General features: G+C 34.8%; 1 protein-coding gene across 2 annotated transcripts in view; it reads right to left on the bottom strand.

The window, feature by feature from the left end:
* The window catches only part of LOC120632001 (papilin), a 133,675-nt gene that overhangs the window by 51,237 nt on the left and 55,313 nt on the right, over window positions 1–27,125 (bottom strand). For both annotated transcript variants that reach the window (XM_039901733.1, XM_039901734.1), the window contains exons 2-3: window positions 4,610–4,685; window positions 333–517 (exon numbers count right to left, since the gene is read on the bottom strand). In XM_039901733.1, coding sequence (XP_039757667.1) covers window positions 333–517; window positions 4,610–4,685 — 261 coding nt within the window. The remainder of the gene's footprint in view (window positions 1–332; window positions 518–4,609; window positions 4,686–27,125) is intronic.

Raw genomic sequence — 27,125 nt, 5'->3', positions numbered from 1 at the left:
CAACTTATCTTTGATAAAAAAAATTGTGATATGATGAGAAGTGACGTTGGCAATCGCACTAAAGTTAATTACTGCCAATCTTAAATAATATCTTAGTTTCGTTATATTTCTCTCTTTAAATTAAAATATTAAAGAAAAGCAAAGGATATATATCAAAAGAGAAAAGTACCTGTACGTGAAGCTTTACTAGGAACACATAAAACCTCGCCATATTGCGGTTAAACTTTTTTTTCTTTACTATGAGTAATGAAAAAAGAAACAAATATATTGCAATGCACGCCCAGACTAGTTTTTTTTTTCCTAGCACAGCATGTCTATTAGAGACAGCATACCTGAGCGTACTGCCTAGGCATATTCTCTTTTGCTTGGCGACACCTCCGCCGCACGTCCGGGAGCAGGCAGACACTTCCCCCCACATTGACCACGGCCCTTCACCCTCTCCGCCGGGTATGACGTAGGATGCTGGTAGATAGAGTCCGGCACCTTGCCGCCTATGTCTGCTGCGGTGACCATTTACCTGTATTCAAATAAACAATGTCTACATTCTTTAATCTATACTTATAATAAAACTGTAACTGGAAGATTTCTGAACATTTAATATATTTTGAAAATTTTGACCGGGGGAGGTGCTTTATAATCGATACTGAGTCCAGAACAGATTTTTATTAATTTTAGTTTATATCTCCGTTAAATTTGAACCGATTTTTATATTTATTTTTTTATTTGAAAGTGAATACTATCAAGCATGTATGGTCTTATTTTAATAAGGATCTGATAAATATTATCGGAGATAAAGAAATAACTCTTCACAAATAACTGTTAGTCGCAAGGCATATGGGACAACGATCGAATGCATGCGTACCATCCTACTAATATTATAAATTTGTAAGGATGGATGTATGTTTGTATCAACTAAAATACCACGTAAAATAATAGTAGGTACATAGATACCCACGATGATTATGATGTTAGCATCAGTTATATTCTAGCTTCTCGATTGACTCATACGCGTACGAAGTCGCGGGGGTCCGCTAGTTACATTATAAAGCTAAAGAGCTTGTTTGCAGAAGCTACTGGTTAGATTGAAAAAATCTTTTTTGTTGGTTAATTTATCGTGGAAGGCTTTAAGCTATATACCGCTACCATCAATAAGAGCGAGCAACAATGAAAATATTCATTTTCAAAGCTTGCGTGCACTGCATAAACTTTTAAAGTTACGCCTAAAAATATATGACGCAATTGTTTCTTTTTTAAAGGTTCTAAAAAAACGTCCACGACAGCATATGTTAAGGTTGAATCATACGCAGACGATGACACGGGGTACCGCTAGTATAATATAAAATGTATGTTATGTAAGTATTTTTCATGTATTTGCTTAATTAATGTGAAATGTGAACACATTTGGAATCGTTGTAACTCGACGTCTAAGTGTTTCCAAAACAATTACTTCCTTACAAGTACTCTTAAGAGTACCTATAACACATTGGCATCGCAAGTACGAAATTGCAACGATAGGAACATATTAAATCAATGCAAAAGTGTCTAAACTAATTAATTGTCCGCCAAAAAAGCAGTGCTATCCGTTTTACACTGAGTGGAAAAACTATTTTTAGATAGGTATAATTTCATTTAGAGATTCATGTACAACAGAATTGTACATTTTATTCCTAGGTTAATTAATATTTAACGATATATATAATAAATAATATAAAATAAAATGCAGGTTTAAAGAATTTCGTTAATGAATACTTATTTGCTTCTTAAATTTGAAAGAATTTCGCATCGTTATAGCTCGAGCTCTTTCCAATTCAATTACTACTTAAAGATAATTTCAGAAGTAAGGGCGACTCCATACTATCTAATCTTTAATGTCCATGTGGATTTTTCAGCCATGTTCATTTTTATAATTCATATTTGAAAGATTATGAATACGAATAATAATTAAAATATGAGTAGTAGTAGTGAAGCGGTGATAGCCTGGCTTCGATACGGAAGGCGAGTTCGAATCCCACCACGATCCTCTAACTTTTCTAAGTATATATAATTAACTAGCTGTTGGCCGCGACTTCGTCTGCGTTTGATTATGTTTTTAAAGTATTCAGTATCGCTAAGCCTTAAATGAGTATAGTAGTATATATAACATGTGACTGTCAATTAATTATAGACAAATAATTTGCAATAAAATAAAATTGTGACTTTACTTAAAGATCTAAGCTATCCTATCTCTTAAGTTGGACCAGACTGCTCACGGTGTGCCAATTTAATTTAAAATCGGTTCAGTAGTTTAGGAGTCCATCGCGGACAAACATCGTGACAGGAGATTTATATATATTAAGATTAAAATAAAATAAAATATCACTCGCTTCAACGGTAAAGGAAAACATCGTGACGAAACCTGCATGCCTGAAAGTTCTCCATAATGTTCTCAAAGGTGGAGTCCACCAATCCAGTAGCCATGTAGTAATTTTCGTTTTAATTTTAGGTATTTCGTCATAGGATAGATATTAAGCGGGGAATGTGGGATCAAATGTAAGGGATAAATGTGTCTTAAGGGTAATGGACAACCAAAATAGTTGTCGTACTGTAGTACTATAATAGTTTATTCATACAGTGAGTGAGTTGGAAAACGGTAGGATTTATCACCCATGTCTTTAAGAACAGATCGCTGGGGCCCGTTCAAGATGAATTATATGCGTTTAACTGATACCTCCCCACACAGATGGATTGGCAAAGGGCAAAATGGACTGTTTTCAACAATTCTGGCTTAATTATGTTCCTAAAAAACCAATACTAGTTTTCTAACGTACACCATACTTGTTTCTTATAAAGTACAGGAACCCTTAAATTCATAATGCAGATCACCGCGGGAACATTTCGTCGCTCGTTATGACTATAAACAACTTGCATGGCGCATTGCGATCGAGGCAGAGGGTACTTGAGCACAAGTGCTTACACTTGCGCATCGAATGTAACACTATTTGGTTTATTATACACTAGCGGACCCTCGCGACTTCGTCTGCGCATGAGTCAATAGAGAAGCTAGAATAGATCCGATGTTAACACCATAATCATCGTGGCTAGCAATGTACCTACTATTATTTTACGTGGTATACTGAGTTAGTAAGATGTCACTATTTTAGTTGATACAGACATACATATATCAATCCATACATCCATACCCACAAACTTTCGCATTTATAATATTAAGTAGTATGGTACGCATGCATTCGATCGTTGTCCGATATGCCTTGCTACTTGCTGTTATTTGTGAAGAGTTATGTCATTTATCTCCGACAATATATATCAGATCTTCAATAAAATTAGACACTACAAGAATTATTAAAATCGGTTCAAATTTAACGGAGCTATGAAGTAAAATTGATCAATTTTTTCTTTAAATTTATGGGGATAAAAGGTCGACCTATATGTTGACCCGGAATATCAGCTACCACAATACCAAATTTTATTTAAACACACAGACAGACCGACAGCCGGACAGACATACAGACAAAAATTAAATAAGAATCTGTTTTGGACTCAGTATCAATTATAAAGCATCCCCCGGTCAAAATTTTCAAAATATATTAAATGTACAAAAATCTTCCAGTTACAGTTTTAATATAAGATAAGATGTAGGTGTATACAGTTTTTTCAATAGTACTGGATATTTAATTTGCCTAATATAAAATATCTTTACATTCTTTAAAATTGCTACCACTAGTCCGGACAGTAATAGATTGTCGCGTTGATAGGGGAAGGCGTAAAATTTAAATTGCGATTTATTATGAATGCCCCTGCAAAGTCAAGGCTGCACGGTAACTGGTCAACGCACTGCCTAATTCATAAACACTACATTTAATCATAGTTCAACGTTGTTATTAAACTGCTATAAAATACTGTTTAAAACAACTATAACACTATGCTATAAATGTATCTAATAATACATAAGCGACTTAAATGAGCTATTTATTACACTTACAGCTACTTCGTTAGCAATGCAATTAAATAACATATAGAAGCAAAAATAAACTTGTTGTACACAAAATTAATAATTTATATCCCATATTATGACAAATTAAGTATTGCTTTACAACCTTAAAGCGTCCATGTTTAATTTGCAAAATATTTTTTATTTAAGATTTTTTTTAATATTCCGTCCATCTCCCCGTTGATAGAAAAGCGTCTGAATGATAATGTTCTAAATCTAGATTATTATCTTTCGAATCTAATATTCTAGATTATGGTTATAATGAAGTGAAATTTTAATAACTTAGTTTAAAAGCTGTATTGATGCAGATTAACACACTATAAGAGCTAAAAAGGCTAAGAGTAGAGTGTATTTATATCTCTGTACCTATTTTTTTTCTTTGGTGTACAATAAAAGTGTATTCATTCATTCATTCATTCACTACACTGGTGATGAACAGGACTCAATGTGTACAGGACAAAATGTGAATTGATATTATCCGTTGATCTGGTTCTCCGGAGATTCCATTCAATATATCGAGTCGCCCAGCTAATGTTGCGATGGACGAGGACAGATAGACGGGGTCCCAGGGTGCTTAAATTTAATTAAAAATGAAAAAAAAAATTAAATGCTGGTACTTACATTATATTTAAAGTGGTGTCTGGATGCTATCCATGGGATGCAATTACTTAGTACGATGGCTGCTATAAGCAGCGATCTGTGAACAAAAATAAAGTGATAAGTTCATTGTCCTAGTATTTTTTTTTATTGTAGGCCTTCACCTTTTATTCCACCTTTCCTCCACTTATCGAAGAGTCATCGATCTCGGTCATTAGCACTGACACCTGATTTCATTCCCTATGATCTGCTTTAACCAGGTTGCTCTTAAACGGTTTATAGAGACAATATGAGATCGTAATAACAAAACGGAGTTTGTTGCGAGCTTCTTAGGGGAGCGTTTGGAACTCATCCTCACAGTTTTAGTTTTGATATTTTATTCTTTTATTTAGCCTTTTTTGTGACACAGCTCGAAGCTTTGTAGGACTTGTTTCTTGCATGAGCTGCGAAGTTTAGCTCTGTTTATAGACAATGGTTTTCCACTTACGATAAGGTAAGTAGTTGCTCTGTCAAATATTTTATCCGTTTTTTTTTATTCCACTACAAGTTAGCCCTTGACTGCAATCTCACCTGGTGACTGATACAGTCTAAGATGGTAGCGGGCTAACATGTTACGGAGTATGGTAGTCATAATTAATTTCTACGCGAAATTGCACCGGAACACTAAATCGCTAAGCGGCACGTCTTTGTCGGTAGGGTGGTAACTAGCCACGGCCGAAGGCTCCCAGACCAGACCAGAGAAAATTAGAAAATTCTGAAAATATAAATTCCCATATTGCCCCTGCCGGGAATTGAACCAGGGACCTCCTACTTAATTCACAGCGCTCACCGTTGGGCCAGCGAGGTCGTCAAAAATTACAATAAACAATTAAAACTGTTCGTAGCGTTATACCTATCATCACTACAACATATTGTGTGTACGTTTTTGAAGCGTACACTTGAAGGATTTTTTTTTACGGACTAAATGCGCTATACCCACTTTAAAGTTATATTGAACCAAATGATCTTCATAATAAATAAGCTCTTAGAACCTACATGTGGCGATAAAGGATCCACGATACTAACTGTAAACCTGCGCTTGCGACAGGCTGTAAACCTCGACGTCGATGATAACATCTCTATGAGATTATAGGCCAAGTGACAGCCGCTCTATTTTGAACACGATAATCGTAGAAAAATAAAATTTTTGTTCTTTCCATAATCTATCATTTTAAGGCCTAACATTTGAACCTAATGTGAATCATATCCATAATTCGCCATTTACGTTTTTTAGATCGTCATATTTAGCCACCTTTTTTGACATAATGCAGGTTCCTCACGATGTTTTCGTTCACCTTGAAAACCTCACCTTGAAGCAAGTGATATTTTAATAATTTAAACGCATATTCCCTAGAAAATTAGAGGTGCTTGCTGGGAGAAAGAAGAGTCTATTAAATAACCATGATTACGTAGATAATTGTGCGGCAAATCTAGTGTGTAACTCACACATTTAAAATATTCTGTACTTTCCTTGAAAACATCATAAAATTGCCTCTATTAATTAAATACTAGTCAACCTGTGTTGTCTTGTCCAAAGTTTATAGAAAAAAGCCCTTTCGGTTTTTTCTTAAACATGTTCCAATTTTTTATATTGCTAAAATCCTATTTCGAAAATTTAAAGAAAAAAAAAACAATCTAGCTTACTACTGAATAGCATTAATTCTTAATATTAACACGGTGTTACTTAATTATTTTATCTAGGAATGGAAAACAAAGTAAAAAGGTAACAATTAAAAAGTAAAAAGTTTAAAGACGCGATCATTTAGTCACTTGAACCTATTTAAGAAAGTTATTCGCCTCACGTGGGATAAGATCGTTAACAAAATGGATGAAAGGAGAATGAGTTAATTAACGGGCGTGCTTATAGGTTTCTTGTAACGAGTATTCATGCCAGCTTACAGTAATTCAATAATAGGTACGGTAAGGTTATTGCACCCTGAAATTATAAGTACAGAGAGGAGTTCGCTGATTTAAAGCATACTTAATACAGTTCTAGGACTAGATGAAGTTGGTGACCTCGCACCGGTTAACGTAGAGTTAGGATGCTCCCCGTGATATTTGGAGGAATTGCTTACATAAGACCAGCAGTGGACGTCCATTGGTGATGATGATGAAGTTAGTACCTATAAGATGTATTAAACTAAACACTAAACGTACCCAAATAGGGTAGTGTAAAAATAGTCCTACTAAAAACACTCTCACCTTCTCAACTCCCTACTGCTCGGCAGGATTAGAGGAACTAGTAACGTGCAATTATAATACATTTCCATCTTCATAGTTCCACCCCATCGTATGAAACACGAGTTTAAATAAGACTTCTCTTGCTCTAAGCCTTTGTGAGTGTGTCAGTGTCTTTAGCGTCCTTTTTAAAATGTGTTAAAGTTCCGGTCAAATAATCCAAAAAAGTTTATTCAATGCCAATGCATCAGTCCGCTAAGGGGACCTAGGTCTTATGATGATGACTCAAGCAACCTGAATAATTTAATTTTTCCCAATGCAAATGAGATACGCACGAAATGAATTTCAAATCGATGATGCCATACTATTTCCATATGTAATATTCATATAATATTAAAAATGCAGGTCAAACTTTTGTTATCAAAACAATAGATACATTAGATTAATTTAAACATTGTTTGCATGAACTAATTTGCAATCTTAAATCTTATTTTGGGCACATAACAATGTATGCGTTATATTCAGAGCCCTGGTTCTATATTACACTAGAGGTCCCTCGCGACTTCGTCCGCGAAAAAGTCAACCTTAAAAGATAGATATATGCCGTCCCGGGCTTATTTCTGAACTTTTAAAGGGGGACAACTTTTTCATACGTTGTTGTTGGACGTAACGTAAGTGCTCAAAAGGAAAAAAAAATGGTGCTATGCTCCAATTAGTCTTAGCGTAATGATATATACAATTATAGCCTTCGTCGATGGACCAACTGAAAGAATTTTTAAAATCGGACTCGTACTTGAATAAATTCGCCGTTTAGTTGCAGTATAGATAAATAACCTAGATACCAACTGCAGCGCCATCTGTCGGGCTGATTTGTAAATCTAAACCATCCAGGGTGCCACCCAAACGCACCCAAAAATATTCATTCAAATCGATCCAGCCGTTTAGGAGAAGTTCAGTGGCATACACACGCACAATAGAATTATATACACAATGATTAAGAATCTTTAACGCACTGTAAATTTTAAGGCTCACACAAAATTAGAAGGCACTTGTATGAAGAGGTTTTAATGAACCAATTCCACCAATGATAAGCGGTTACCAAGCCAATAAAAAAAATTGTGAACCCTTACTGATTGTTATGATTAACAATACTTCACTTTTTAAACGCGAGCCGGGGGACATTAAAAATATTTGCAGTCCGTATCGCGATAATCTAAAGACTTCGTATCAAGCTAGATGTCAGCAGCAGCAGAGTTCTTAGGTCTGAGTGCTGAGTGCTGAATGAAATTGAAAGAAATTAAACTACGAATAGATTAATCTATGTTGATCCTAACATCGAAAATAATATATACCATATTTCTGGCGCGATACGATTTAGTACGCTTTTCTAAGTTGTTGGGATAAAAAAAAATATACGATACATGTACACATTTCTGAGTATTTAATTTTTTTTAATTACTTATTTATACTGAGATTTCTAAGAGTAAAAACCACTAAGGAAAATAAATACAATTCGAACATAGCTTGCGAGTAAAACAAGTTGCATGTTATATAAACATGATGTGTAGAAACAATGACTGTATACATTTTCAGAGGGAATCCGAGAGCTTGGTAAACCTTGCAAATCAACAAGCGTACGTTTGAGATGCTAATAAACGTTTACATTGCATGCTTGTGCCGAGGATTGTTGGCTTAACGGTTTTTGGATGCAGGAGCCCTTGTAGGCTGGTGGTTAGAATACGATACGGTATACAGGCACCGTAGGGATAAAAACATGTAATTTTAATAAACTTACACATAAAAAAGAAAGAAAGCTGTTCTTTATTGCCAGACATTTCATCGTACCTTATATTGTTATTATTCCTTATGAAAGACGTGTGACTAAGGAGCTCGCTTTGTGCACTAAACGTTTTTAGTCACCCCATTCACTACATTTGTATATAAACAGACAAAAACAAAAAAAAAATACTAAAAGGCAGAAAGTAAAAAAATATATAGATTAAGTAGAAAACCATCAACCCACTAATGATGTATCAATCAAACATAAAAAAAACAAAAAGCCAACCAATCAATTAATGTCGGGTGGGTATGAGGTAAGGGTTTACTTGTTTCGACGAAATATGATATGATTTGAAACTCGAACAACAGCAGTGGGGTGGGTTGTTGAGGTGACACGGTTTTTAAACCTCAAAAACCCTAGTCGTATTAAGGAACCTACCAGAAAATAAGGAAAATATATATCACATCTTGGTTGCATCTCGAGCGCGATCTGCGCGGATCTGTACGACCGCCGCGCCGTTCAACGGTCACCTCAGAAATGGCACGGACAAGAGGAATCCGACTGTGTTAAAGCCTCTGGAACCTCGGAACTTGTGCTCAAACTTATATATTATTTTATTTATTTCGTATATTTTTTTCTATTTGTGTGACGTTTGTTTATATGTTCGTATGTAGTTATTTGAAAGTAGGTTTATAATAATTTTAACACCACCTATCTGTTCTCGCTCTTGTTGTCCTTATCCTAAGGTTGCCTGGTACAGATAGCTTCTAAGCGATAAGGCCACCTTTTGTATTCTACCCCAGTCTTTGTGTTTCTCTCTATTCGTCCTTTATATTTCTAACTGTGTCGTATGATACTCTCTTGCATCGAATAGGTTGGTGCAAATTCTGTGTTTGCTTCATCGTTAACTCCTAGCATCCGCGTTAGTTGATGATACTTTAAAAGATAAAGAACGATTGTTCCATCTGCTGAGTAACAATTAAGTAACTCTACCGGTAGCTAAGTTATGTAATATGTGGAAATATTGTTAGCACTGATCACGCAGCTTTATATTTACAAATGAAAGTAACAGATCATCACGTGGGCAGTGAAAAAACTAACAAACCAAATTCGGCCGATGAATAATGGAACTGAGAAATATATAATCTAACATTGATATAGTGTACAAAAGAGGCATGTATAGGCGTAGGCTTATTGTTTGTTTACTAAACTTTTCACTTAATTTTAGTTAACTAAAACTTATTGTTTGTTTACTAAATTTTTCAATTAATCGTCAATCTTTTAAAATATTAAATTACAGAGATTAATTGCTAAATAAATAAGACGAGTATTATGTGTCCTTGTTTCCAAGGAACTACCGTCAATCCAGGTCACTTGACTAGCGTCAATCTTATTAAAAGTGTACGTAAATTTACGCAAATGAACAAAGCTTTTTACAATTTGTAACAGAATTACGAAATAATATTGTAAGATGCATAAGAATTTTTCATAAGGAAACACCCTGTAAAAATATTAAATAAAAAGAAGCATATTTATATTTCTATACAAACGGATTCAAAAATTTTTAAGTGTTTTACTTTTACTTTTGACAACCCTGCTGAAGATAAAAGATCGACACGCGCATAGTACCTACGTTACGCGACGCGTACCTAATAAAGTTACAGGAGGCACAAGATTTTAATTTTGCATGTGATGTATCTGATTTCTTTCAGTAAAAACTATGGCAGTGGTTTACTCAAAACTATTAGGTTTCGGTTTCACAGATAAGTCTTAGAGACAGAACATAATGTACCTCTAAAGCCTGTGAAGTATTATTTTGGTTTTCATTTACACGTTGTACAGGTACTTATCTTTGTACATTTACGTAAGCGTGGAAGTTGAACTTCTGAAATTCTAAAATAATGTACAATTACAACTGGGTAGGAAATTGAACAACACCATATTGAATGCCACGATCATAATGAACTTGGCATTGCAAGCGGCAGTTCCGCAGGATGCAACCGGACACCCGACGTAACGGATCCGACCATCCGACGCGTCCCTCAATTAGTCGGCACAAGGGCTGATTTATAATCAAGTATCAAAACTCATCAGAAAGTTTTGATCCTTTTTATTCTCAAATTGAAAGAGGATGACTTGGCGCTTATTGCAAAATATGATTTGTTGCTAGTTACGTAGGTATACCCATAGTTTTTTTGCTTTATTTTACTCGGTATTTTTAAAACTCTAAAACAAATTAAGTGAAATATCTTATATTTTATTTATGACACGGGCTTTACAGGTTTACCTACTGTTTCGAATAATACATAAAGTCATGTTTTTCGCGTTATTTTGCAAAGCGAATGCAATTCCATTCTCAGTTAATTCTCGTTAGTGATGCACCAATTAGGTCCAGAACCAAATCACGAACTGGAATCTCCACTTTGGTTCCCCAAATTATTGTAATTATCCTCTTCAAGCGCTATACTAAATTACTATTGTCTAAATAAAAGGTCAGTCTGAGTCTCTCTGGATTTATTTTAAACGTGATTAAGAAACTACAAACTATATTGTACTCCGTATTGCATAGTTGTTTAACAGTTAGCGTGTTCAGACACGGATTGCGAGTTCATGTTCAATTCAATATTCAACAAGATTCAAATAAATTTATTGAGTATTATGGCTTATTGCACACCTCATAATCTCATTCATTACAATAAAATTGAGATTATTTGTAAATAATAATTAAACTACATCTAATTATACAGTGAAATTAATAGGGTTCTATTCCTCAAAATACTAAAGCCTATAAAAAAAAACAAATCGATGAGTGAAGTATTTCGCTCGTTATCGTGACCACAAGATACGGGATCCGTACACACATACAAACTGACAGTAATACCCACCTCAACGCTTCGCTTATGAGGCGTGCAATAAGTTATAATACTCAATAATTTTTATTTGAATCTTGTTGAATATTAAATTTTATTTATTTGTTTAACTAAATAATTGAAAAATAGAGACTTTCTAAATCTAACATCGAGGGGCACGGCAGTGAAAAAAATACGCAGCTTTATTAAGCCTACAATTGACTGGTTACTGTCTTTTCTTGTACTTATGTACCCTTAAACGGCCAAGTCACACAACATTATAGTTAATGTTGTGTGTATAGTAATAAAGAAATCTTAGTCGGAACCTTAGGCTTGGCACGACTTTATTTATTTTCATTATTTTTCAGAGTCTATCTATTTCGTTTCGCTATAAAACCAAAATATTACCAAAACAAAATAGAAATCAATAAATCCTTTTTTAATTCACATTTTTCCACGCTTCAAAAGCGTTGAATAAAATTAATGGGATTACATTGAGGTCTCTAGCGCCATAGACAATTGACTATTTTAAACGGTGACGGAGTTGGGGCAGACATCACTTCCAATTTAGGACTGCAAAAATGATAATCGCGCAAGTGTCACATGAGGTCATCACTATGTGAAGTCAGATATATATTGATTGTAGCTCTATCTATGATGACATTTCATTGGTGATTGATTTATGATTCATAACCGTCTTTAGTCGTAAATACCTTGTTGGTCCAGTGGCTAGCATGTTCAACTACATGACCCGAGATCCTGGGTTCGAATCCCGGGTTGGGTCAAAATTGTTCGGTATTGAAATAGGTATTGTAGAGTGTGTATTTGAGAGCATGATAAGCGTAGGCATATCCTTAGTAAATTGTGGTTTAGTCCTCAAAACCCACTATCGCGCTAATGCGCGAGCAGAACAGTGGTACGAGTATATGCTCTAAAACAGAGGGGAGGCCGGAGGAGCTTGGCACAAGCTGTAGGACTTTAATAGGTTTATGTGTTGTTCGAATATCGCAACTTTTACGTATGCTATCAGTTATTATAATTATTATTATCAGCCTATTTTCCATCCTTCTGCTGGGCGCAGGCCTCCTCTTTTTTAAGTGAAGGCTATAAAGCCAAAACCATTTTTACGTTTCTGGTCAGAGAGAAAAAACAAAATGTATTATAAAAGTTACCTGTAACGATTGATCCAATGCAGATTTCAGCTTCATGATATAAATGTAGTTACGTAGTGATAACGACTAAGACACAGGGAAGTATCTTAGCGCCAACTGAGTCTCTTACAAGGCTGAAGATTGCAAATGAACGAACGAAAAGAAAGCGACGAATCCATATTTATATCAAAACTAGCTGTCCCGGCGAACTTCGTACCGCGGATCGTTTTTTTTTTTTTGATGAATGTTATATTTTAACACTTATTATCCTATTCCGGTCTAAGAGGAATCCAAAAAATCAAATAACATAAAAATTGGTCCAGCCGTTCTTGAGTTATAAATGTTGTAACCAAAACAACTTTTTTTTTTTTCCTAACGTCAAAGGTTGTCTGGAAGAGATCGCTTTAGTGATAAGACCGTCTTTGCACGCTCTATTTTATTTTTATTATTTTTAGTTTCTTCTGTATTTGTGTTCAATTTATATAAAATGTGTGTGTGCAATAAAGACTTAAAACAAACAAACAAACAAACAACTTTCTTTTTTATATATATAGATATCCACCGACAAAATGCCATGAACATTGGCTATAAATTAAAAAAATAAATAAATATACTACGACAATACACACATCGCCATCTAGCCCCAAAGTAAGCGTAGCTTGTGTTATGGGTACTAAGATGCCTGATAAATTTTTTTATGAATAATATACATAAATACTTAGAAAATACATATAAACACCCAGACACTGAAAAACATTCATGCTCATCACACAAACACTTTTCAGTAGTGGGAATCGAACCCACGGCCTTGGGCTCAGAAAGCAGGGTCGCTGCAAACTGCGCCAATCGGCCGTCAAATTAAATACTATATTTTTTTATATTTTCAAAACTTCATTAATTGAATAGGAATGATAAGCACATTTTTTAAATGCTAATTAATTTAATTAAATATCCGGCACATATCAAGTCATAGCTATCAAAAGTAAAATTATTTACCCACTTTACAAATTTACTGTAACAGTCGTTACCTAGTTTCAAAGCATTTAACAATGAGATATCGACCGTAAAACACTTAAAAGTTTATTTATAACTCGCATTCCTTAATAAAAACAGAAATCGGTTTCATATCAAGAACGCTGAAAAAGTATCAGTACCTACATGTACAAAACAGTTTAACTGTAATGAGCCAAATTTGTTAGCGGTTTAAATAAATCACTCAGATAAAACAAATCTACTTTACCAACTGTGAGAAATACATTTGGGAATACTCGTGATTCACATAATCTTATTTATATTGCATGTACTTACGAGTACCTACTTGAATGCTACTTTTGGATGTTTAAGAAAATGAAAAACATTAATGGAAAATATAATTCATGCAACTAGTTTTTCTACAATCTATGACCTCGAACTTATTAACTTTAGGTAGGTAATAATCCAGACATTCATGATTTCATTTTATTCTTTAGTCTGGTAAGATGAGAGGCTTCGGCCATGGTTAGATACCGCCAAAGACATGCCGCCAAGCGATTTAGCGTTCTGGTAAGATGTCGCGTAGAAACCGATTAGGGATATGGGTTTAACATTTTAGACCATCATATAACCAAATAATATCAGGATTACTTTAAAAAAAAATTAAAATCCACTTGAAAGAATTTTTAAGATAAACGGGTCTTATATATCTATAACACACTCTAAACTATTAAATACCTAATTTTTACCTCTTTACAGTATATTTAAACAGATCGTCCATCTTTCAGCCGAATAATCTTTCAATGGGTTCCGGCGAGTGTTTTTGGGCTGAAATTGATGGTGTGTTTCGTGTTGTTTTTAGTGTTTTAGTGTTCCTACGCGCCCGCCCACGGCCAGCGAGGTTAACGGCCCTGATGACTAGAACACGCGATCTATGACTTGCCTTCGTATCTGGATTTTCGCTTTCGACCAAATGGCTAAATAAAACTGTGTTTAAAAAATAAAGAATAGAATATAAAGCACGAAAGTTTGGCGCGAGAATTGATCCAAGATTTTTACCACCACGGTGCAGCGGTAAGCGCTTATGTGGTTTTAAGCAGAAGATCCCGGTCTCGATCCCCGGCAAAGGCATTTATAAATTTGTAATTTTTTGTTTTTAATTTTTTTTAGAAGCTTCGTCGTGGCGTGTGACAGTGCCGCTAAGTTTAGTCCAGGGCTAACTAATAAAAAAAAGATGTGTGGTAATTAAATAAATAAATTAATAAAAATAACTACTACGACAATGCACACATCATTAGTAGGTAAAGGCTATAATTTATTGTCAAAAAAACTGGAAATAATTAAGACAATTTCAATAATATATATGCCAAAGTAGCAACATTTTTCCTATAAAATTCACATTTCTAATTCATTAATTCGGCGTGCGCTGAGAAAACTATTGATGATACATAAAAATGACATATGCCATAATTAAAGTACTAATTATTACGTACAAAGAAGTTCGCGAGGGAATATGTCTAACTATCATAGTTAAGTCGCAAAAGCAGCTTTTGTGTTCTAAAATTTTATTAGATCGCCGGTAGTAGAATCAAAAGTGGGCTACATTAGTCTGTAATATAGATAAAGAAGTCTGAAGTTGAAGAATAGACCACTGAGGGACCAATTCATATTTAAGTTCGGAATTTTTGTTTATAACGTAAATCTCCACATTAAAAATATTCATTTTAAACATAAATACGAGTAAGCAACGCAACGTACCCTGTGTGCACCTTATACAGAGGCAGCCAGAATGTTATTAGATTTTAAGTTAAGATGAAATTAGAAGATTTATTCTTATTAATGTTCGTATAAGGAATGATGGGGTTGACGTTCTAATTCTTAAGGGAAGTCCCGAATAAATAAAGAAGTAAAAAAAAGAAGTATGAAATTGAATGGCGCTTATGGAGCCTCGATCTTATTGTCTCCAAAAGTTTCAATAATAGAATAACAAATGCAGGTCTACTATTACTATCTGCTATTTTGTCAACACCCTGGCTACGCTCGCTACAATTTTCTATTGTTGCACAATCTAATTGTTTAAATAGAAGCCGAGAAAAACGTGTTCGTGTGATCTTTATTTTATCAACAATAACTTGCTGTTTTACTTTCCCAGAAGAAGTTCAAAGGATTCCGCGACCGCGTCATTTAAGATTAATCTACTGGATCTTTACTCGCATAAACAGCTTCAACAATAACAACATCGAGCAACACAACTAAGAAAAGACATTTTTTTTTAAAGAGTACTTCCGCTTTGTGCATATAACATTATATATTTTTTTTATTGTTATTTATTAAAGGGCTTTTATTTTACAAAAATATGTCAGATCTATCGTATCTTATTCTATTTTTGTACAACTTATGAATACTTCTATAAAAATCATATATCATTTTGGCTTCCCTAGAAGTTGTGGAAGTCAAGATGGTATGAAACACACCTATATCACTAAGGTTTAATTTTAAATCCCTTATTATAATGTCCTTCCTTGATCATTACGGGCACGTTCGATCAACAAATGGTGTACATTTTCCACTACTCCACATACATAACAATTTGGAGAACCGTTTTCCTCATTAAAAATGAAAATTTATTGGATGGAACGTGCCCAGAACGCAACCTATGCGCTATCTTGATCATAGACCTATTTATAACTTATTTGACGGCCGAGTGGCGCAGTGGGCAGCGACCCTGCCTTCTGAGTCCAAGGTCGTGGGTTCGATTCCCACAACTGGAAAATGTTTGTGTTCATCACATAAATGTTTTTCAGTGTCTGGGTGTTTATCTGTATATTATAAGTATTTATGTGTATTATATTCATAAAAAATATTCATCAGCTATCTCAGTACCCATAACACAAGCTAGGCTTACTTTGGGGCTAGATGGCGATGTGTGTATTGTCGTAGTATATTTATTGATTTATTATTTATTTATTTATAAGTAATGAAAGAAAATGGGACGATATTTTCTATCATTACAAGCGTAATTGAAATCTTAGGTTATTTTTCATCATCTCATCATTAAACCATTAGCAGCCCACTTACAGAGCGGATTGGTTTATGACGCGGAAGTTTATCAATAAATGAAAATAATTATAATGGTGCGAGAAAATATCATCAATTCGTTGCTGCAAGGTAGAGAGATGAACCAGATCATATCACTGTCTCACTTTTTGTATACAAATTTGTTTCTACAATATCCAAGAATTTCAATCTTTATAGACCTCAAAATCTCGACATTGTTTTTCTAATCGATTTTATATTGTAAAAAGTAGATAATAGGAATTTAAATTGTAAATAAATAATGATTATTTACACACGCATAATCGCATTATTTCAATTGATTTTCGTGACATCTTATCTTAGTAGTTTTATCATAATTTAATTACTAGCAATTATTTTATATTATAATAGATTTAATAATGATGTTTTAATAGTGACTAATTATTTTAAAATAAATGTTCATTTCTACTAACGCCAATTAGAATACTAAGACAGAAATCGTGTATTTGTAATAAATATAAGGGTCAAAGTTTTTCTTATTTTTACGCCCTGACATGACTATGTTAATGCATGGATGAAATTTAATAAACAAATAACTAAAAATAATTAACTATGGTAAATATAATATTAACTACTCTCATAATATTATATTTATTGCGAATTAGCGTCTCTGCCTCAACGGAAAATGGCGCGTTGCTTTTTGATTTTGAGCAACAATAAAGTCGCGTGGCCCGTTTATCAGAGCGCAGCCAACGATAATAAAGCAATGACTCGTATCTCTTATTCGTACTCGCAGTTTGTACGTAAGTCGGGAGCAACGAACTAATTTGATGTAGATTATCCTAAGGTCTGTTTACACATACCCTTAACGATTTTTAATCTTTAGTTACGTAAAGTGTTTTTGCGTAGTAATCGAACTAATTATAACTGCGTCCACAAATCCATGGGCCAGCTTGGTGGACTAAGGCCAAAATAAGAAAAAAAAGGCAAAAGACAAAGGCCCTTTGTGGAAGGAGGCCATGTAGTGGGCCGGTAACGGGTTTATACGATGATAACTGTTTATATGTAACTCATACAAACATATATTTACTTAGAAACAAATAAAGACATCATAAGTCATAACAAAGTTGGTTAGGTATCAAAATAACCATAAAATAGTTTAAAGAAGCGGTTATAGCCTAGAGAGCGGTTATAGCTTCATTAATTTCGTTCCAGGAGACCAAGTTGCATCCCCAACACACTTTTCTAACTTTTTTTAGCTATGTGCGTCTTTAATTTCAACATTAAAAATATTACTTAGCTTTAAAGGTGAAGGAAAACAACGTAAGGAAACCTGCATGCCTGAGATTTTTGACGAGAAGTCTAACCGTACACGCCCTTGGTCCGTGAGGTGTCCACCTCCATGACCAAGGGCCTAAACCCCTTTCATCCCGTGACTAATAGCAGGCCAATAATAGATTGATAATAATTATGATTTAATCCTATATTTTATTCCTGTGGACGCAGCAGTGGATCTAAAAGAAAGTGGCTGGCAAATAAACTTTATCTAATTGTTACAGTGCGATTGTTTTGTTTTTGATACATAATATGTATCAATATAAATTTGCATTTAAACACAGTCTTAAAATATTGATTTAATTTTATGATAATAGGACGGGGTGGTGTTAGGTTTTTCGCCGGTCCTGCTTTGTCAAGTGAAAACCCCCCTTTTGGCGAAATATTGTTGGTAGCAGAATAAGTGCGACGCCGGCGCTTTAGATGTTAGTTGGTGCTACAAGAACATCTTTTAACTGGTTGAGATAATTACAGGTAAATATTATCTTATCTTATCTATTATTGTCACGGTTTTTTTGCGTCTAACAATTCAATTTTGTAACTGTACATATCGACAACTTCTTTTTTATATTTTGTTTTGGCCGACCAATTATTACTATAAAAAAACTCGCTTATGTGTTTAAGTCCTTCTCATTCTAAGAGGACCCGTGTCCTGTAGTCGGCTGCTATGATGATAATGATGAAAATATCGTACTATTTTCTATCATTACTTATAAAGTTTATTTTATAAGCATGAAGCAGAAAATATAATGTCTCTTTAAAAAATTAAATGTGTTTACTGAGGTGTGTTGCTCGGTCTTCTGTCTCGAAAAACTCTACTACTTCTTCCTTGCAGCAGGTTATAAAAAGTCGACCAACTTCACTCATCCCATCGGTGTGCGGTAGGTATTGACCCGTAAAATTTGATAAAGGGACTACAGATAAATTAGTAACGTTGTTGCAACAGTCACCCACTGTCCTTAATTTAAGAATTTGCTTATTAGAGCGCAACGCTTACATGCATCTTAGTCGGATCATACGTAGATTTAAAGGACAAAAAATACAATAGATACTTATTATTTATTTTATATAGTTTCACCTGTCGCGGTCACCTGACCTATAATCCATTCTAGTAAGTTTTATTTGAATTACTTTCCGGGTCAATTTGAGCTAGACAAAATGGAGCTACTTTATCTACGAGCGCTGACGTAGCTCGTGGAATAAAAAAAGTAATAGGCAATTTTCAATTACAGTATTAAATTGATAATCATATCAACCCATTACCGGGCCACTAAAGGGCACGGTCCCGCAATGAGAAGGGTTTAGGCCGAAGTCCACCTCGCTGGCCCAGTGCAAATTGGTGGGCCTGGCACTCCCTTGAAAACATTATACAGAACTCCCAAGCATGCAGGTTTCCTCACAATGTTTTCCTTCATCGTCAAAGTATTTAATTGAATAAAACATAACTTTGAAAAGTTAGGGTTGGGATTCCAACTTCGAATATCTACTGCTGCTTTTAAATTGATAACCTACTTTTTCAAGTTGAGTTTGAAAGAACTGTTAGCACTGAGGTATTTTAAACTTTTTTTAAAAAGGAGTATTTAATGGAGTTCCACCTGTGTTCCGAACTAATAAGTTTCCCAGTTTATCCGAGAATATTTAGGTTTATATCTATTAGGTTCCTAGAAGATGAATAATTGTCTTAGTAACCGAGACGGTTTATTTCTTGCGATACAGTTTAGACAGATTCTAAATTAGAGATGTTTAAACTTTAGCTGGCTGTGACCTAGTTAGGTCATTTAGGTTAAGTAAGCGTTTAAATTGAACTATTTTAGTAGACCATTGTGTTCAGAAGACCTAATTTTTCTGTGGGAAAAGTTCGGTTTTTTTCGTAATTCTTTCGACATTTGTTATAATATGACCATTTTTTATAGCAGATGGTCCACCAGATGGTAAGTAAAAAACCATCGCTTATAAACAGAGCATCACTTCTCAGGGAGATTCATGCAAGGAGCACGTCTAGCAACATGCCACCCTGTGTCCATCAGTTTGAGACGTAGGTGTTAAGAATCAAGTGCCTGTAATTACACCAGCAACCTATAGGCTGGAACACAGCATTGCAACAATAAGCATGGCGATAGTATTTCCCCGGACAAGCAAAAACATCTACTACTACTACCAAAAACCCATATATTGACCTTTCTGCGTTAGCATATAGCAACCAGCGCAATAGCTCTCTAATGCTATAAACAAGCTGAAGTTCTGTGGCTCTATTAAATTATTGCGCCATATAATTTGTGAAAAAAAACATGCTAAGTTTCTTCCTAGCACTACACGGTAAAATCTGCCTCCCGAATCAATGAATACCAACAAACAGATTGACGATTACTCGAATACATACTATTCATAAAATGGAATTTGAATTTGAATGTATTATCCGTCAAATTGAATAAATATACTAAGACAAATACACTTATAGCCATCTAGTCCCAAAGTAAGCGTAGCTTGCACATATGGTACTAAAATTACTGATGAATATTTTCATGAATAATCCTTTCATAGTCGCGTAAAAATAACTTGGGTTTCGTTTTAAATTAACCTTACTCTTTTCCCACGACAATTTTAATGGGAATGACATCAAAATGCGCTATCCAATTGTCCACAATAATTTTTGATTTAAGTAATGGGCTTTAAAAAAAGACCAAGTCTAATTGCTCGATCTAGATAGGTCACGGGTTGAGTCTAGCCAAATTTGATCTCCGTAATCCATTAGTATCGCACCGTTTTGCTTGACTAACTCGGGCATCGAACCCGATGCAATTTTTTATGGATCTTTGAACCTAGAAGATTTAGGTAAAAAACTTGTATTAATGAAACTCTTTAAAAAATCTTTAAAAAAATGTCTGGTAATCTGCAGGTAACAGTACTTCAGAAAGTATAATACTAGATTATGAATCTAGTTTGGTTCGCTATAAACTAACGCGCCTGTTAATTGCAATGTAACATTGATTAAAAATAAATCTTCAATATCTAGTTCTGGTACCAAGCCGGTAAACTTAGTCAAAATACTTATCTTCTTAAATTACAATCGTTAGATTTTTAAACTCATTAGTTGCGAATTGACGATTGCAAATTACTTAATTAAAAATTGTTATCAAATTACATTTACGAGTCCTACGGCCTTCTCCGTTAATTATAATGAAATATGACTTTTCGGATTAATCCCGCGATTACTATGAGACAGCCGCTGCGAATCCAATACCAATAAAAGCGGGGGATCAAAACTTTTTTGTGATGTTTACCGTAATAATCCAGTAATTAAAAATAAATTTCAATTGAAAGTTCACCAAAAAATGCCCTAACAAAAAGGATAAAACCGACTTGTTCGTGCCGTTCACCTTTGAAGGCTTTTATTAACTCATCGCCAAAAGCGAATAGCACTTGCAGCAGTAGTAATAGGGAATGAATTTGAATATCAGTTCCGAGTGTTTAGTTCGGAGCACCGGGGTTGAAATTCCTATTTACCTGTTGGTATGTCAAGGTTGGGGTCAGTAAGGCCAACGTGAGAGCCCTATCACCTGTCATTTGGGAGCGTACCTGTGGCAAGATGCCAGCCTAGTACTAGGCTAGCAGGAATTATTAGGAGGCAACCATTCTCACCTGGCGCATGCGTTGTACCTGTTCTACCTGTCGTTAACAACCAGTTTAGTGTGGTACCTGAAGGGTGCATTGTCGCGTCCATTCCGTTTAAGTTATATGCGGCTGTACGAGACATAAAAGGTCGAAGTTTATTGGTTTGGGCGTCCCCATACGCATGCGCTCTTGCACACCTGTTTACAATTTCATTTGTGTATTTTATGACTGGCAAGCGTCGGTGCGGTCGTTGATGGGAGTGTAATTTTTGCTTTCCATTCAAGTATACCACGACAATTTCACCTAAGATTTCGTAGTTCTGCAGTTACGACTGAAATCTGTTTATTAAACGGAAAATTACAGTGCCTTTTAGTTAAAACAATGCCATTTGTGGATGTGAGACACATCGATGGTCAAGGTAATAGATCCATGGGTTCGACCGACGAACTCCAAAATATACTAGACGTACTGCCACTAATGGATAATTGGTACCAATTTTCTCTAAAGTTAACTAAATTGTCAATTCTTAGTATAGTGTTATCTTTGTCCACAAAGAGCATAGTGAAAAGGATCGTACTTCTCAGAACTGCAGATTTCCTTAGTTTATAGATTTGTGAATAATTTTACTCCAATGTTTAATATTATCAGATTAGACGACCGGGAGACTTTGTACCATCAAAGAACGCCTATTGAAAGCACAGACTATTTATATTTAACCAATTTAAAATCTGGTTCGGTGTTCATGATTAAATTTCATTGGCGATTCCCATACAAAGCATTTTTTATGCTGTTCCTTTCGCTTCTTAATTTTAGGCAAACAAAATATAAAAGTAGAATAGAATAGAATAGAAAAACCTTTTTGCAACACAACACAACACAATAGGAAAAACACAAGGAAAACAGAAATAGTATTTAGTGCTAGGGTGCAACAAAAAGTACCTACTTAACTCTTCAACTCAGTGCAGCCATTTTCTAGTTTTCACAGACGGCAATACGGCAATAACGCAAATTAAAAATCAACTTCCAGGTCATCTTCGACCCTTCAAGTTCGATATAGACCGATTTGGGCATGACTGCCCTGAACTCTCTCTCTTATGAGAAAGAGTTGTTAGTTGTAAAGCTTTTTGTGGGAGAGCTCATTCGAGGAAATCCTATTGCCATACTTATTTCTGTCGTCAATCATCATTGTTGTGTTCCCGTATTACAGGCTGAGTCTTAACACCTACGGGTCAGGTTGATGGACACAGTAAGGCACTCGTGTATGGCGTGTTCTTTGCATGCCCTGCATTCATGGTTTCCCACGTACCATGAGGTGGGCCACCTGCTTAGTGCGTCAATTATTACTATAAAGAAGGAGTGCCCAGCTGTGGTACATAATTGGATGATGATAATGCTAGCAGCTAGGCCACTCTAGAAACCCTAGAGGTTTGGCAATTAGTCCGTGAGTACTCCAGAAACAACGTAATGCAATTAGCGAAGGTATGTATGTGTCTTACACTAATATTTACCGTCGGTCCTTTTGATCTTGCATCTTAAGATCTTTTGTACGGTGTTGATATTACACATTTGAGCTTTTAGGAATTTTTTATTAGTATTTCTTTACTAAGAGCTGAAGCACGCGTCAACTTTATCGCTTGTTCTTTACAATTTCCAGACAAAGTTGGTAGGTATCCAAATTATGAGATTTCTTGTTCCGTCACGTCGCGTTAAGAACTTGACAGAACAAGAATAAATTTAAGTAAGTGTAATGGTAATTAGAAAAACAACAAAAATAACCACAATACTCAGTTTTGTTTACTTAAATTTTATTTGCTAAATTATAATAAATAACTGACAATAATATACTCTTTTTTTTTTTCTATCGATAAAATTTTACTCAATCTTCTAACTGGAATAGAGATTATCTATTCAGAAAATATATTGTCAAGTACGTTTATATGTTTTTTGTTTTGAAGAACTGCATAGAATGCGCAGCACTCAATCCCCCATCTTGGACCCCCCAGTCCGGCGTCCATAAATCTGTTATGTTATATACCACAGAAAACGTTTACTCCGTCCCTCAACATGGGCCAGCGTGAAGTTTTCCCAACCGGATTGTTGGTTCCTGTCATACAAGAGACTGTTATTAAATGCTTTTTTTTTTACTTAATTATGGTAAAGATAGCTGTAGATAGAGATAGATTGTTTATAAGTAGGTAGAATACCTATAATGCTACTTGCTAGGTGTGTGGTCTGTCCTATATAAATACACATTCACCTTAAAAAATAGAATATATAAAACGACAACACGATCGACTGAATTTACGACTGTATAAAAGTGCCGACTTTCATAACCCTTTGTAATATCACACTAATACTAAAATAGTTATATGAAAAATAGCAGTAGACACACTTGCACTAAGCTTGATATATCATCCTCGGCGGATAAAAGAACGTGGTGGATGACTTCCTTCCCAGAAGCCCTTCGATATCGGAAAGGATAAAAAGTTTATTTTTATTAATCTCCCGTGGCATTAGATTAAGTGAACACAGGTTTTTAGGGTTCCGTAGTCCGTCCGCTCAGCTCAGGACCCTTAATACTAGAAAGCGGCAATTTGACTATACAATATAAATACAATGTGTAACTGAATTACGAAATACTGTTAACGGATGCATAAGTATATCTCATAAGGAATCACCACGTAAAAATATTATTTCATAAGAAGCATATTTATTTTACCCTATTGAAGATAAAAGACCGACACGCGCATAGTACCTACGCTATGCGACACGTACCTAATCCTAACGATTTTCATTTTGCATGTGATGTTAGGGCTTTATTTGGTGTCTTTCTGTAAAAACTATGGCAGTGTTTTACTCATAAAATATTAGCTTTTTGGTTTCACAGATAAGTCTCAGAGACATTAAATAATGTTTTTCAAAAGCCTGTGAAGCTAGAGTCCGAGTGGGAAACTGACGGAAACTGACTGGCGGTGACGGTACTTAAGACTTTAACTACCGTCACCGCTTCAACTATCTAATAGTGACGGAACTACGGAACCCAACACTGCGTGTGGCTCGACTTGAACTTGACCTGTTTTTTTTTCAAATTAATTTTACTTAAAGCTGCCATACAAGTTAATGTTTCGTGTTTTGCTTATCGAGTGCGAGGCGAGTGAATAGTTAAAAAAAAGTTTTTTTGTCTTTTACTTCCCTTCGATATCGCAATTACTTTCCAGGGCATTAGATAAACTGAAGTCAGGTTTTTAATCTTAGGTTCACTAAAAGCAGCCGTACAAGTTGACGTTTCGAGACATATCCTGTCTGGCAAACTCTGCATAGAGGCAGTCGCGTAGATGAATAGTAGTGATGGCTTATTTAAATATATTTTACTTTTACTTCAGCAGATTTTTAACTAAGTTTACTTATTAAAGATTATTTTACAACTGAAATACAGTTGTAAAATAATCTTTAATCAATATTCAAAAAAAAGCCTTTAAATATGCCGAATATTATACAAAACTAATATTTGGCCTAATCAAAGGTTTTTTTTAATTCATACAATGAAATACCAATTTTGGTGCTTCTAACGGCGCAAACATAGGAGTTTTATACATCCTTGCAACGTTCATTTAAACCCTCTTTGATTTAGTAAATCAGTAAAGTAAGTGGTATTTCGCTTCAATAAATATTAGAAGCAGAAAAAAAAGTAAATTTCGAAATTTTAGTAAAGAGCTTACAGTAAAAGGTAGAATATCTTATAAAGGTTTTGCAAACTCTGAAGCCAAGTTTACATAAAAGCGGCACGCAAACACTCGATATACCTCATCTCCATTTTTCCACCTTATCTTATAATGTACACAATCTTTTGGCTACTTTTTAATGTAAAGTAAGTTTAAAAAAATATAAAAATAACTGCTGTAATGTAAAATAAATAAAAACAAACACAATAAAAAGGGATTGATTTTATTATTTTCTTAACAATTTGATAATACTTGTCTTATAGTGGAAACAATCTTTCTGTTACTTTTTAATGTAAAGTTTTGCACTAAAAAGTACCAAAGAGATTGTTTACATTATAAGACAAGTAAGAAAAAATTAAGCGGTAATAGCCTAGTGGTACGGACCTCGGCTTCACTTTCGGGGAGCCGAGTTCGTATCCCGGCACGTACCTCTAACTTTTTAAGTTATGTGCATTTTAAGCAATTAAAATATCACTTGCTTTAATGGTGAAAGTGATGATCGTGAGGTGAAACCTGCATGCCCGAGAATTCCATAATTTTCTCATAGGCATGTGGAGTCCACCATTCCGCACTGGGCCAGCGTGGTGGACTACAGCCTAAACCCTTCTCACTGTGGGAGGAGAACCGTGCCCTGTAGTGAGCCGGTAATGGGACAATATGATGAAGAAAAAATAGACTTGTAGTGGCAATGGCACAGGGCACTACGGTGAGTCAACGCGAAAAAGCAAACGACATCTGTCCGAATTATTAAATCATAATAGGCCCTCTTTTTTAAGGTACCTACATTCCCCTAGTTTCTTCTTAAGTAATACCATACTTTGTTTTGTAAATAAAACTGTGTAAAATATGTTTATTCTGTATTATTTGTTCTAAACATATACAGTTTAAGTGAGACCCTGACTCTGCGGACACCGTGGGCGGCGGAAACGCTATCGGCCGTCCGTTACATATCGCGTATTGATGAACAGTTCAACCTCCTTCAGTGTTATGTCTTTCTGGTACAAAGTTAGCGCAAAGAAGAAATTTCCATAATAGATAATATTTTTATTTCCTCCTATCCTTATTATTATCCTTAGGGCACTATAGGCCACTTAAACTATTGTTAAATGAAAACTGTTTGGAAACGTGGGCTTAAAATGAAAAATCTCTGTCTGTGAGTGTCCGACTGACGGACAAAGGGGTCCATTTTTGCCATTTTTGTAAGAGACCATAAATATTAAATTATAGATAACAACCATTAATATCTAAGAATTGGCAACTAACAAACCTTGAAGTTAAAACGTAAAAACTGAGCGAGTAAACGTTCCTAATAATAAAAAACGTTCCAAAGAAGGTAAAGTGCATATCTTTCAAATCATGAAGAATCCGCTTACAACAATTTTAGAGGTCTTATAGAATCCAACTCTTCAATATTGTTAGCTTATCGTGTAAATTGGATTGGCAAAGTCATTTTCTATTTACGACAATTTAGGTTCAGCTCTGGTAAAACCTAGAACTAAACAAATCGGCAAGGTTGGAAACCTTTAATATATGGCAATAAATCACACTGTTAAACCTGGGATATAATAACGTTATAAAAATATTATACCGCTAACTTTATAATATGAGGCCACACAAGAAGCGAGGCTTAGAGGTTATTAAGGTCAGTATCCTGGGGGAGTCTTTATCCTTTATTACCTGCGCGCGGCTTACCTGAAAAAAAATAGAATAGTTGTTTAATTGCAACACTGAGAAATAACACGGTAAGGTTACCAAATAGTTACATGTAATAAACTGTTGAGAAAGTAACAATAAAATTAAATTTACTTATGTCTATTTTTTATCAACAAAACAATCTATCAATAATCAAACTCTCGGTATTATTTG

This window comes from Pararge aegeria, chromosome 19 (assembly GCF_905163445.1).
Source record: "Pararge aegeria chromosome 19, ilParAegt1.1, whole genome shotgun sequence".
Lineage (NCBI taxonomy): Eukaryota > Metazoa > Arthropoda > Insecta > Lepidoptera > Nymphalidae > Pararge > Pararge aegeria.
This window is presented reverse-complemented; position numbering and strand designations above follow the sequence as displayed.